Raw genomic sequence first — 13,498 nt, forward strand, 5'->3', positions numbered from 1 at the left:
GGCGGGCTGGGCTAGGCTGGAGTCGCTAGCCCGGGCGGGGCGCAGGTTGGCACGCGGTGGGCGGGGGGTGGCCCCCGTCCCCGCCCCCCACATCCGGGGGCCCGGGCCGGGCTGTGGGTCGGCCGCACGCCGGTGAGTCAGGCCGGGTTTTCCCTCCGCCTCTGGGGCAGGCTAGCGAGCGCGGCCGAACGCGTCCCTCCCTCGCCAATCCGGCTCCGGAGCCCGCCCGCCCGCGTTTTCCCGGCGCCTGCCGCCTGGCCGCTCCAGCCTGGTTCGCAGTCTCGGCCGGAGCTGGCGCCCTGGAGGAAGGGTTCAAATCCGCGCGCAAGGGAGCTGCAGCGCGCGAGGGGTGCGGATGGGCGCCAGCATGGTGAGTAGGGCGCACCGGAGGGCTGGAGCTGCGGCCCGGGGCTGGCCTCGGGGGGTGGGGCTGGCCGCCGCCGAGGTCTAGCTTTCCCGGCGACCTTGGCCAAGCCCGCAGCCCTGCGCGGGCGAGGTTCCCGTCTGAGAAGTGGGCAGGGATGGCAAGGTGAGGTGTGCGCCCAGGTACCCCTTACTTCCAGACACCGAAGCACCGAGGTGCGGGATTGGGGACCGTCCGCGGGCAGGGAAGCTGTGCTGAAAGGGCAGGCGACTGGTTACGCTCTCCGTAACCCATGCAAAACGCGCTTTCCTTGGAGGAGTTCCTGGGACCCCTGAACCACCACTGGGGTGGGGCAGGTGCCCTTGGCGCGGGAGTCTGACCTCGACTTCCGCGCCCACAGCCCATCCGTTTGGGGTAAGTCTTAGAGAGAAGCCTGGGAGAGACATCCCCTCCCAACCCTCAGGTAGCTTGGGGACCTCCCCCACTTCTGGGGGAGCCCTCGCCTCTGCCACATCCTTCCGCGAGGAAATTCCATGGAGATACCAACCTCCACCTTCCCCAAGAGACAGCTTCCTGTCTTCTCCTGCCCCCTCCGGGATACCCCTTTCTCCACTATATGAGCCCTGTATGAACGGCAGCTGCCAGCCTGCTGTCAGGGGTCCCGTGAAGAGCGGACGCTCCCAGATCCTGAGCACCATCCCAGTATGGCCACTACCTTCGGCCAAAGTGAGGGCCCGTCTGGAGCCGGGCGGAAATCGGGGCCGTGACTGCGTCCGGAAAAAAGGACCGGGACCTGTCGTCTCCGACGCGGCAATCCCCTCCCTCCCGCCTCCACGAGCAGACCGGGTCTCTCCTGGCTTGCACCGGGGTCTTAGCCTGTCCCGCGGCCGTGGTGCTCTCTCCCTGGCCGGCCCCGGGAAGGAGAGAGGCAGGAGGCTGTCCTGGAACCGGTGATCTGCCTCCTCCCAGAGCCCTCCTGGGCAGGGCTCCTCTCCTGCCGACTGGCTGTGTGTGGGTGTGTATGTGCCAGACTGAAAGAGAGCGGCCAGTCTGCTCACGCCAGCGACTATGGAACTAGCAGCTTCCAGGTCTCACAGTGCCCATGCAGCGGTGTTTCCACTATTTCTACCTGACCCAGGGGCAGGCAGTGGGTATTCCAGGCTGAGGGGACTGGGATCCAAACCAACCTGGTTGCAGGTACCCTTGGGAGAAGCAGGTGTGGGGAGCTGAGCAGACATAATCCACAGCAGTGTGTGAACCCAGGGAGGGCAGCTGGTAACTCCTGGCTGGGACAACCTGGGGCAGAAGAGAGGGCCTTGCCTGGGGAGTTGGGATTGCTGGCCATGTGAAATCATGGGCAGCTCACTTCTTTTTGGACCTCAGTTTACCTAGCTGAAGGATGGGGTAAGGGTAACTACTGTCTTGCCTGCCTCCACGAAGCTGTCGCGGAGATCAGATGATGAAAGGGTTGATAAAAACTGTAGAGTGCAAGTGACTTAGTGATGCTAAGAATCACTCCAGCAGGACTCTGCCTCTTCATGAGTTGAAATGGGGCTATGGAATGCCAGCCTCTCCCGTCTCCTCCCTGGGCCCCTCTTACCCACTGCCCCCTCGTTTGGAGCTGGGACATTCCAGTCCCATTCCTCAGGGGCAGCAGCTGCAGTCACTCCCCTCAGCAAAGCTGATCCTCCAGCAGGTGGTGGGACCCTCCCTGGGGCCAGGGCTCACGAGGGGCTAAAGGCAGTCGAGGTGGGACTGGGAGCTACCTACCCAAGTGCTTTGGGTGCACTCCAGAGGAGATGGCACAATGGGGTCATGGCAGGCTTCTAAATGTATAGAGCCTATGGACTTTTTCCTGTGCAGCTGAACATGACCTTAGGCACCTTATTTTACCTCCTGGGCCTCAGTTTTCTCCTCGGAAGTGGGGGATGACACTCTTCCCCTCCCATGTGTGTTGTGAGCATGAGCCAGGCCCAGCATCAGGGTGACCCAGCGAAGCACCCACTAAGGGACACCAGGATGCCTCCCTGAGTGTCCTGTCTTTTTCTACTTCACAGCCAGGGCCTTATTCCAGCCCCATTCTCTGGTCTCCACCAAGAATTGGTCCAGAGAGATGCTCCCAGTGTCCAGGCTGTCTGATCTTGGAGTGGGTGGAGGGGAAGGTGGAAGCAGGAGTAAAAGGACCCTGTTGGGACCAACCAGGACCTGTGCAGAATAGGGCCTACGTGACCAGCTGAAAGCTTGCTGGCAGAGCAGTGGGGTGGCGGCAGCGAGATTCTGCTCTGTGCAGAACTCTGGGCCCCAGGCACGTCATGAGTTCTGGGTAGAGAAGCCCAGGCACTTGGAGGAGGAGGCCCTGTTTTCCCCAGTGGGGCTGCAAGGCACTTGCTGTCTCTCCCTCTCTCCTCCCCCACCACATCCTCTCCTGCACAGCTGCCCTGGGCCAGTCCCTGGGCTTCCAAGCAACGAGAAGGAATGTGTGTATTGGGGGATGTGGGGAAGGCAGGGGAGGTGGATGGAGTCTTAGGAAAAAGGACTGTCCCCAGATTGAGACCTGGTCAGGGTAGAGCCTCCTGAAAGCCAGGGGTCTTGGCCCAAGGGGGAGGAGCTAATAATACAGCTTGAGAAGTTATCTAGGAGGGGTGGAGAGAGGAGTGGGGAGGGTGGGGGCCTTAGATAAAGACAAAGGGAAGCGCTGTTGGTGCCCCTCTGTGTCGCTCCGGAATTATTTCAAATTGCTCAACTCAAGTGTGAAGAGAAGCCGATCCCATGCTCTCCTTGCCACACACACACACACACACACACACACACACACACACACACACACACACTTGCCTACATCTAGCAGTCTCGGGGCTAGGAAGGACAGCTGGGTATTTGTGTGTGGAAGGTGCTCAGTGCTGCGTGGATGACCTTGAGTGTTTGTGAGCCTCACTGTATCCTCTCACGGAGGAGCTTCTGGGCCGCTGGTGGCACCGACCGGACTGCAGTATGTACGTGGTGTGTGTGTTTCGGCCCATGACTGCTTCTCCCCTGGATCTGAGACCCTCTGTGGGGGTTATGGGGTGTTGATTATTGCTCCCTGAGACAGGAAATGAGGCTGTGGCCAGGGGAACGTGAAGCAGTGTGTGTTTGGGATGAAGTGGGCTTGTTTGGCTCCCCCTGCCACCATCCCTGCCCCCAGGCTCTCACCAGGCTTGCAGCTCAGGAGCCCTTTCACCTCCCTATCCCTGTGCTGGCTGTCAACGGCAACCCTACAGGAAGGCAGAGAAAGTAGAGTCTTTCCCATTTGGGGGAAACTGAGGCATGGTCAAGGGAGGTGTCCCATGGAGAGATAATGTAAGGGTGGACTGGAGACCAGATTCTCTGCTGTCTACCTCCCCAGGAAGCAGTCACAGGAGTTCAGTGGGCTTGTCTTTTGCTCGGTGGGCTTGTCATGGTGAAGGGGTGTCAGAGTGGGAGGCAAGATGCTTCGATTCCAACTCTTGGGTTGTGGGTGACATTGTCGGTTCCTACTAGACATTTCGAGTCATTGTACTGTAATCACAGCCCAGCACCTCACTCTGACCAGCTCTGTGACCTTGGGCAGGCCACTTCACCTTTTGGAGCCCCACTGCCCTTACCTAAAAAACACAGTTAACCATGTGCCAGGACTCTGTGAGACCCCTACGCAGGGCCGCATCACTGTAGGTGCCCAGCACCTGTCATCCCTTATCTAGATGACTCCCCTAACCTGTGTGGCTTGTGGCACCCCCAGAGGGGTTGAGCTGTCTGGGGACTGGAAAGGGAAGCTTGGGAAGGTTTCTTTTGCCCAAGGTAAGGTTGAGGATCGCAGGGTGTAGGAGCAGGGCCGTGCCTTCCACCCCTCTCCCTCCCTCCTCGCTGAGAGCTTTGTCTTCTACAAACACAAAACCTGGAAATGGTTGAGGAAGATGGAACCTCCTAACCATTGTTTGGGGCAGTCTGTGTCCCGGAAGGATATTGGATTGGGGCAGTTGGGGCGGGGCACGTCAGACTTGTAGCTGCATCGTGCCTGCTGGGTGTCTGTTCAGGAATGGGACTAGCGGGTAGGAGGCAGAGAAGGGGGCTTCTCTGGTGGCTCAGCTGGTAAAGAATCCACCTGCAATGCAGGAGAGCCTGGTTCGATTCCTGGGTCGGGAAGATCCTTTGGAGAGGATACCCACTCCAGTAGTCTTGGGCTTCCCTGGTGGCTCAGATGGTAAAGAATCCACCTGCAGTGCGGGAGACCCTGCTACGATCCCTGGGTTGGGAAGATTCCCTGGAGGAGGGCATGGCAGCCCACTCCAGTATTCTTGCTGGAGAATCCCCCTGGACAAAGGAGCCTGGCGGCTACAGTTCATGGAGTCACAAAGAGTCGGACATGACTGTGTCTAAGCGTAGCACACAGGCAGAGAAGGTGGCATTCGTTCATTTGGCAGCTCCTTTCTGAGCACTTACTGTGTGCGAAGTGCTGGGATGGACACAGGGGATCCAGCGGGGCACTGGGGACAGGTGTGGTCACAGTGTGGTCCTGCACAGGTGGGAGGTAACCCATAACCCCGTCACTCGGGCACTTGCCGATGGTGTTAGTGTGTCTACCAGCTAAGCTCAGCTTCAGCTAGCCTGTGTTGACCCTGGCTGTGGGCCAGGCCATGGACTGGGCATTTTATCCTCTAATCTTAGCCAGCCCTCCCAGCATCCATGAGTGATAAGAGTTGACATAGTCATTGTCCAGATGAGGAAGCCAGGGCCCACACGCTGATTGGTTCCACACACTGGGTCAGGAATGGGGCCCTGATGCCTGGCGGTGGGCTTTGAAGTGGCAGCATATTAGAGGGACTGGCAGGGGCTCTGGCTGCCCCGTCTCCCTGCCTCCTACCACTGCCCCAACATGAGCACCTGTTCCGGAAACTGTGGCCATTGTTCCTGCCATCCTTCCTTCCCCTGGGCCCTTCCTGTTTGTATCTGTCCCGCTGGAGCCCCTGACCCCACCCGTGCCAGGTGCTTCCCTTGGGAAAACTCTGACCCTTTGCAGGAAGAGGGGTTGAATGAGGTTTTTTCCCCCCTCCCAAGGGAAGAAGAAGGATTGGAGCTTCTGAGGCCACTGGTCTTGGTTCCCTGTGCCCTCCGCCCACCCACCATGTTGGGTGCCTGGCAGGAGAATGAACAAAGTTAGAGTCAGAGATGGATTCTGCCAGCTCAGTCCTGGGAGGGGCCCCTATCCTACTGCTTCAGGTCCCGGACCCCTGTGACCCCAGTCACACACTGGCCCCTCGTCGGAACTAGGGTGCTAGACAGGTAGCCTTGGGACGTCTACTGCTTTCTCTAGGGGTCCTGTTCCGGATTCTCTCTGGAACCCACATCTGCCACTCCTGGGTGGGCTGGGGTGGGGAGCTGGGCAGCACGTGCATGCCTGCCCCTGATGGAGCCTCCCAACCCCCAGAAGCAGCCGCCTGTGCCCTGGTGAAGCTTCATGGCCACAGCCCCAGGCCCTGCTGGCATTGCCATGGGCAGCGTGGGCAGCCTGTTGGAACGGCAGGACTTTTCCCCTGAAGAGCTACGGGCGGCACTCGCAGGGTCTCGGGGTTCCCGGCAGCCTGATGGGCTCCTCCGGAAAGGCTTGGGCCAGCGCGAGCTCCTCAGCTACCTGCACCTTCCCAAGAAGGATGGCAAGACCACCAAGCGGGCCCCTCGGAATGAGCCTGCCGACTATGCCAGCTTCTACTACCGGGAGCACCCTCGGGCTGGTGACTTCAGCAAGACCTCGCTGCCTGAACGGGGGCGTTTTGACAAGGTGTGCCTCGGCTCCTCCCCTCCCCACTGTGGCAGGGCAGGGAGGGGGGCCCTCCTTGAAGACCCCGAGGCTGGGATAGGACATGGAAGTCTTGCTGTGGGCTGGCCTGGTGACATGTACCCCCTGTTCTCAAAGAGGATTCCCAGGGGCTTCGGGAGGGAGCACCAGAGAGCAGTCAGCCCAGAGCCTCATCCCTGCCCTCTCTTTCTGGCAGTGTCGCATTCGCCCATCAGTATTCAAGCCGGCCTCGGGCACCGGGAAAGGCTTCCTGTCCATGCAGAGCCTGGCGGCCCACAAGGGCCAGAAGCTGTGGCGCAGCAATGGCAGCCTGCACACCCTGGCCTGCCACCCGCCCCTGAGCCCTGGGCCCCGGGCCAGCCAGGCCCAGGCCCGTGCCCAGCTGCTGCACGCCCTCAGCCTGGATGAGGGCGGCCCCGAGCCCGAGCCCAGTCTGTCCGATTCCTCCAGCGGGGGCAGCTTTGGCCACAGTCCCAGCACTGGCCCCGGCCCCTTCAGCTCCTCCCTGGGCCACATTAACCATCTTGGGGGCTCCCTGGACCGGGCCTCACGGGGTTCCAAGGAGGTTGGGCCACTGGCTCTGCTGAACTGCCTGCCTGAACCACCGCCCCCCTACGAATTCTCCTGCCCCGCCGCCGAGGACATGGTGGCTGTGTTGCCGGACACCTGTGAGGAGCTCAAGAGGGGCCTGGGTGAGGAGGATGGCGCCAGTCCCTTCACACAGGTGAGAGCAGCTGTTGCCTTGGCCACCTGTTCTGACCCCTGGCATTAGTGTACAGGGCAGGCAGAGGGTCACCTGCCAGCTCTCCTGCAGGGCTCCGGGTATAGGAGGGTAAGGAAGAGAGAGATGAGTTTGCATCTCTCCCCACGCCCCACATGGTGGGGATGTCATGTCATTGGTGGTCCTTGCAGGAAGCTGTGAGGGAGGGAGACTCCCTGGGAGGGCCGCGTGCTGGGGACACTTCACCTCCAGAGGACACATCCTGGGTTGGGGCACATGTGTGCCCAAAGCATTGCACCCTGGACCCCGTGGTATTGAGACAGGATATCAGAAGCAGCTGGAGAATTGGAGCAGCAGGCCAGCCATGGGAGTGCAGGCCGTTGGCATCCAGGGGTGGCAGGGCGGTGTGTGAATCTTGGGCCCTGGCAATTGCTCTTTCCCCTGGGCAGGTGCTGGAAGAGCGCCAGCGGCTGTGGCTGTCTGAGCTGAAGCGCCTCTACCTGGAGCGACTGCACGAGGTGACCCAGAAGGCCGAGCGTAGTGAGCGCAACCTCCAGCTGCAGCTGTTCATGGCCCAGCAGGAGCAGCGGCGCCTACGCAAGGAGCTGCTAGCACAGCGGGGCCTGGGCCCGGAGCCCCGGCCACCAGGCAGCCTCCCAGAGGCCGATCCTAGTGCCCGAGCAGAGGAGGAAGCCCGCTGGGAGGTGAGCGACCCGGCATTCAGAGACTCCTGCCCCCACTGCTGTCGTGCCATCCTCTGCCTGCCCTCTGACCGCTCCCCCCCTTAACCTGCTTGGCTTGGCTCTTGCCCGTCCCTGTCCCCCTTCAGGTGTGCCAGAAAACAGCAGAGATCAGCCTCCTGAAGCAGCAGCTGCGGGAAGCCCAGGCGGAACTGGCTCAGAAGCTAGCTGAGATCTTCAGCCTGAAGACACAACTTCGGGGCAGCCGGGCACAGGCCCAGGCCCAGGATGCAGAGCTGGCCCGGCTGCGGGAGGCCGTGCGGAGCCTGCAGGAGCAGGCCCCTCGGGAGGAGGCCCCGGGCAGCTGTGAGACCGATGACTGCAAGAGCAGGGGGCTGCTGGGGGAGGCGGGAGGCGCTGAGGCCAGAGATGGGGCTGAGCAGCTGCGGGCCGAGCTCCTGCAGGAGCGGCTCCGAGGCCAGGAGCAGGCGCTGCGCTTTGAGCAGGAGCGGCGGACGTGGCAGGAGGAAAAGGAGCGGGTGCTGCGCTACCAGCGGGAGATCCAGGGCGGCTACATGGACATGTATCGCCGCAACCAGGTGTTGGAACAGGAGCTGCGGGCGCTGCGCGAGCCCCCGGAGCCCTGGAGCCCTCGACTTGAGTCCTCCAAGATCTGAGGCCCTCGGAGCAAGCTGACAGCAGAGGCACTGTCAGAAGATGGCTTGGACAAGCCCACCCTGAGACGGCCAGCTCCTTGCTTACATTGGTCTGGGATGGAAGCTGCTGAGACCAGCCAGGGATGGAGAGGCTGGCCGAGAGGAGGGATCCAGTGGGGCTGTGGGCTGGATGGGGTGTCAGTAGCAGGAGGAGCCAGGGCAAGATCCCCCTGGCTGAGGAGTCTCCAGGCAGAGCCCAGCCCTGGAGTAGGGGTGGCCCAGGAAAGGAGGTTTGCAAGTGAAGAGCCCTGTGAGGCAAAAAGGGCCAGCGTGAGGAGGGGAGGCTGAGATGGGAACTTTGGCCTCCCCAGAATAAAATCACATTTTCTACGAGGAATTACTAGGTGATAACGTCAGGCCTGTCCCTGGCCTGAGTGCAGAGGACTGTGGAAGGTCCGGGTTGGGGCTGTTGGCCTGGACTGTAGCTCCGCCATGTCCATGATCGGTGGGCAGGGTGTATCCGGCACCTCTGTGTGCAGCTGCTGGACAGGCATGTTCGGGAGTGGAGGGATCCTTGCCCTGGCACCACAAAGTTTCTTAGCTGCCATGTGAGCTGAAATTCCTTTCTTTAGCATCAGTGAGACTTTTAATAGGGAACAATGCCAGGGAACCCAAGAAAACAAAGGGACAAGTCAACCAAGCCATTGCTAGAATATGAAATGTCCTCTTGGTAAAAAGTCTGGGCTCCCAGGTCCCAGGCCCGGCTGGATGTGGGGCCAGCCTAAGACAGCTTCTGCTGGAGAGCCTTATGCCTCCAGTAGTCTGCCCCTCCCAGAACTTGCCTCCCACCTTTCTCTCTGGCTGGTGTACCCCTCCCTCCATTGGGATGAGAGCCAGGAAAGATGCAGGAAATGAGGCAGAGAAAGTTCGATAAAGGACTAGAACCGCAGCAGGGAATGCGGACATTTCCCCATAGGGATATGGGGCCATGGGGTATTCTTGAGCAGGAGTGTGAGGTGTGATCTGTTTTCTGGAAAGTTCTATCCTGGGAGGAAGCACCTCTGTACCTGGCCCTGCATTGCCTGATCCTTGCTCTTAGCCAAGGCTTGCTGGTCCTTGCCCCTAAAACCCACTCCCATCCTCCCTGGACCCTTGCTCCCTCCTGGTGGGTTACCTAGAGCACAGAACCAGTCAGGCTATGCAAGTGGCATCTCCCCAGCCCTTGCTGTGAAGCTTGGTGTCCTTACAGATGCATTAGTGTATCTTCTGCCACACATGGAGCACTTCCTGTCTGCCTGGTGCTGCATTAGGCTGTCTGGGGCCTGGGGGCTCAGGGTTGAATGAGATGTGCTTCCTGCTGCAGGGGAATCAATACACAGACATCTCCCTCCAAGGCTGCCTGATGGGGCAGGGGCCACCTCAGATCTCTGCAGACACCCCCAGTTTGCTCCCTGTGGCTGTGCTCTGCTCCTTCCCTGGCCACACCTGGCAGCCCCCTCAGGTGGGCCCTGATGGTGGAGTGGTGTGCAGGGGTATGGACACAGCTGTGGAGTGTGAGCCAGTGGGCCCCGCCTTTTTAGGGCGGAGAGTGGGGTGTGTGTGCTGTCTGCTGTGGGGATAATGTGTTTATGTCTGTGTGAGTGGCAGGTGTGTTCAGCAGAGATGTGCTGTGGGTGGTGGGTGTGTCTAAGGGGGTGTGTTTGGGCCTCCTGGGTTGGAGGCTAGGTTGGGGCTCCTCCCTCTGTTCCATTCTTTCCCACCCTTCTCAGCCCCTTTTAGTCCTGGCCAGGCTTGACTAGAGCTTGTGGCCAGGTCAGACCCCTGGGCCTTGCTGAGAGCTATCTGGGCTCACCCCTGAGCCAGGCCCTCTGCCTGGGGAGGGAAAGTAGGGACACCTGGGTTAGGCAGGCCTATTCTTCACAGGCCTTGATACCCATTGTACACACCCCACCCAATCAAGCTTTCTGGGTCAATGGTTCCTCCAAAGGTCCCTCCAGAGTTCAGTGCTAGCCTGAAGCCTGGCTCACCCCATGGGCTGGAGCTGGTCAGGCTGGCTACCCATGTGGTCCACGGTGGCTGGGGTCTACTTGGTGGTGTCCCAGCTCTGCAGAAGAGCTCCCCACCCAGCAATTAGGGAGCCGGGCCGGCCAGCACAGCCAGCAGGGAGTGGGTGGGCGGTACCAAAACTTGGCATCTGTGCCAGAAACCAGGGCCAGGCCCAAACGTAGGGGAGGGCGCGAGAGAGCTGAAGCTGGGGCGGCACAGAGGGAACCGGCTCCTGTTAGCTCATCGCTGCCAGGAAAACCAGTTCCCTGTCCCCAAGCCGGCTGGGCAGCTCTGGGGCCAGCTGATCACAGGTGCCACTGTAGTGGCTACCCCTTGGGGCAGCCCCTCCATCCTGCCCCCAGTGGATCCCTCAGCACCCCAGCTGTCCTCTGACCCCCTTTCCCAGCAGACTAGGCCCAAGAGCTGATTCTTTCCAGAACTGAGACTAGCTCCCTGCACTGGACTCCCTCCTTTGGTCCCTCTTGTTCTCAACTCGATAGTGTGCGTCCTCCAGTGGCTCCTTGGGTCCCTTAGCCTGTCACTTGAGGCTTCCAACAGTCTTGCCTCCAGGATCACTGATGGTGGCACCCCTCCTAATCCCAACAGCCCTCTGGGCCCTCGTTCTCCAGGCAGTCTCCCCGCCACTCCCCGACCATGATGCTCAGATTTTCCCTCCTTAGGGAAGCCCTCGCTGAACTCACACCCTATCCAGGCAATTCCTTTCTCCCTATGCCTGCAGCCCCTGTTTCTCTCCACCAGCTCTATCTGTTCTGTTGGAATGGTCAGTTTGCCTTTGTTTCCCACTGGGCTGTGGGCCACATCTTCTGTTTTCATCCCCAGCGCCTGCTGTGGTTCCGGCCCAGAAAGCACTGGGGGGGCTTTGGAGTCAAGAGAGACCAGACCCCTTCCCTGACTGGCATGGGTTCAAGCTAGAGGTGGTAGGGGGTGGTGGCAAAGGCTCAAATGCCAAGCGTTCATTCACCGTTCATGCCACCTGGTCCGACCAGGTCTGTGTCAAGCACCACCATCCACTGCACAGTGATGTATTGAGTGCCAACTTCGGGGAGGAAGCTGAGGTGGTCAAGGCCTTTGCCCCTATGGTCCTTTCCAGAGGAGAGGGAAGGAGACAACACATACGGGTCCACAACAGTGACTGGGCCAGAAGAGTGCCAACATTACAGAGGTGAGGACAACAAAGGCACCTGCACAGTGGTGAGGAGGTCAGCAGAGCACGCAGAAGGCAGAGGGAGTCCATCTGGGGGACTGAGAGTAGATTTCTTTGAGACTGGTTGGCTGTGGGTATTAGGGAAACCTTTCCCAAGGAGGGTGTAGGCCCCACAGTGACAATTCAGATGGCAATAACCCACCATTCTAGTAGGTGGAGGCTGAGCCCTCTATATTGGATTCAGAAAAGATAACGTGCTCTTTCTTGTAGAAAAAACAAGAAATATGAAATAATGCAGCAAAAACAAAAAGTGAAATATGTTATGAGAGGTGAAGTTTGAATGCCATGGGAGTTCAGAGGAGAGCTGGCTCACTTATCACTCCAGGTGGTGGGGTGGGGCGAGGGGATAAAGGTTGACCAAACTTTGGGCAGGCACATCCAAGCTTTCTGACTGTGCCTTTCTGTGTGCTTCCTTGTGCAGCCCAGTTCTAGCAAGAATCCTGCTAAGTTAGGTTAGCCAGAGTCTCCCATCTTCTATGTCTAAACACCCTCCATATTCCAATCTGGTTCCTCCACCTCCACCATCTCCCACATTATGTCTGGTCACTCTGGCTTGCCTTCATTGAGAATTCTCTGCGGTCGTTTAGCCAGTTCCCCCTGCCCCCTGATTTTTCCTCTTAGTAATTTTTCATCCACTGACCTCCACCCTGCACCTTGACTATGAAATATACTTTTCCTTGTATTTGGAATTGAGGCCACTCTCTGACCCTTACATAAAATCCCATTCCAGTAGCCCCCACTGAATAAAGTCTTCCTTACCACTCTTCAACACACGTCATGGAGATTTTTTTTCTTTTTTCTTTAACAGAGGCAAGCTTCCCTGAGGAGGAGAAGTTGCTGCGGGTGGAGGGGTGGGGGGATATTTCCTGTGGAGTAGGGTGGGATGAGGGCATTCCAGGATGGGCCTGGATTTCGGCATGGGGAAATGTGGGGCAGGTCTGCAGAGGGTCTTGTCTGGAAAGGGATGAGAGGAGGCAAGACAGATAACTGGGCAGCCTGGCAAGCTGGCACATAACTTCACGTCCTGGGACTCTGGGTGGATCCCTTAGGTAGCCGAAGGAAAGGGCCAGAATTGGGACCAACTTTGTGTGTGTGACCTGTGCAGTCAGTCACCAAGGCCTCACACTCAGAAGGGTCTAGGCTTGGTGCAGTGCCCTACTGACACTATCTGGAACTTAATGATGTTTGAACAAGGGGTGTCACATTTTCATTTTGTTCTGGGGCCTGCAAATGACACAGCTGCTTCTGGCCTGAACCAAAGCTTTGCAAGGAAGGGCAGGGACAGGGAGAAACAGGAGACTGGTTGGGAGCCACCTGAAGGGTGGAAGGAAGAACAGGGCCTGAGCAGGCAACTTGAGCTCCATAGGCTGAGCCCTGATGCTCCCAGGTTCTGCAGAGAGCAGGCAGTGGTGGTCCCACCTGCTGTTGCCCACTAGCCCATCAGCTATCAGGGGCAGGTTTATCTTTTTCTAACCTGGCCTTCCTGGACACACTCTGGGAGGCAAGGAAGACTGTGTTTTCAGGACAGAATTCCAAGGCTTGTGCTCCCTGTCAAGGACCAACCTTTCTTTCTTCTTAAAGATTTATCTGGTGTGCTTTTTGTGTAGTGGTCTCCCTGCCCCCTGCCATATTAAAAGTATAATTTACAGAGAGAAAAATTCAGTGTTTTGACAATACAGAGGATTGTACAACCAGCCCTAAGCCAAGATACAATATGGTTTCATCATCCTCCCAAATCCCACCCCCCTCCTGGGTCCCTTTACCCTTCTGCTGCACCCTCAGGCACCCAGTGATCTGATTTCTCAATAACCTTGTGTTTTTCTTTTTGTGAGCAGTGTTTAATCCCGATTTCAAAGTAGTGCGTAAAACAATATGCAAGGGTGCGTGCATGCTCAGTCTCTTCAAGCTCTTTATGACCCCACCAGGCTCCTCTGTCCATGGGATTTTCTAGGCAAGAATACTGGAGTGGGTTGCCATGTCCTCCAGGGGATTTT

The 13,498-nt window shown here is 58.7% G+C and overlaps 1 protein-coding gene across 2 annotated transcripts; it reads left to right on the plus strand.

Moving 5' to 3' along the window:
• The first annotated feature begins 231 nt into the window (after positions 1 to 231).
• On the plus strand, positions 232 to 12,277 carry N4BP3 (NEDD4 binding protein 3). 2 transcript variants are annotated; one of them, XM_043912425.1, is made up of 5 exons: positions 232 to 370; positions 5,808 to 6,158; positions 6,373 to 6,900; positions 7,347 to 7,601; positions 7,727 to 12,277. In XM_043912425.1, exons 2-5 carry the CDS (start codon positions 5,838 to 5,840, stop codon positions 8,252 to 8,254), a joined length of 1,632 nt encoding a protein of 543 aa, XP_043768360.1. In that variant the 5' UTR covers positions 232 to 370; positions 5,808 to 5,837; the 3' UTR covers positions 8,255 to 12,277. The 2 variants fall into 2 exon arrangements, with proteins under 2 accessions (XP_043768360.1, XP_043768362.1); XM_043912427.1 differs by having other exon boundaries at positions 5,811 to 6,158.
• The last annotated feature ends 1,221 nt before the right edge of the window (positions 12,278 to 13,498 follow it).

This window comes from Cervus elaphus, chromosome 9 (assembly GCF_910594005.1).
Source record: "Cervus elaphus chromosome 9, mCerEla1.1, whole genome shotgun sequence".
NCBI lineage: Eukaryota > Metazoa > Chordata > Mammalia > Artiodactyla > Cervidae > Cervus > Cervus elaphus.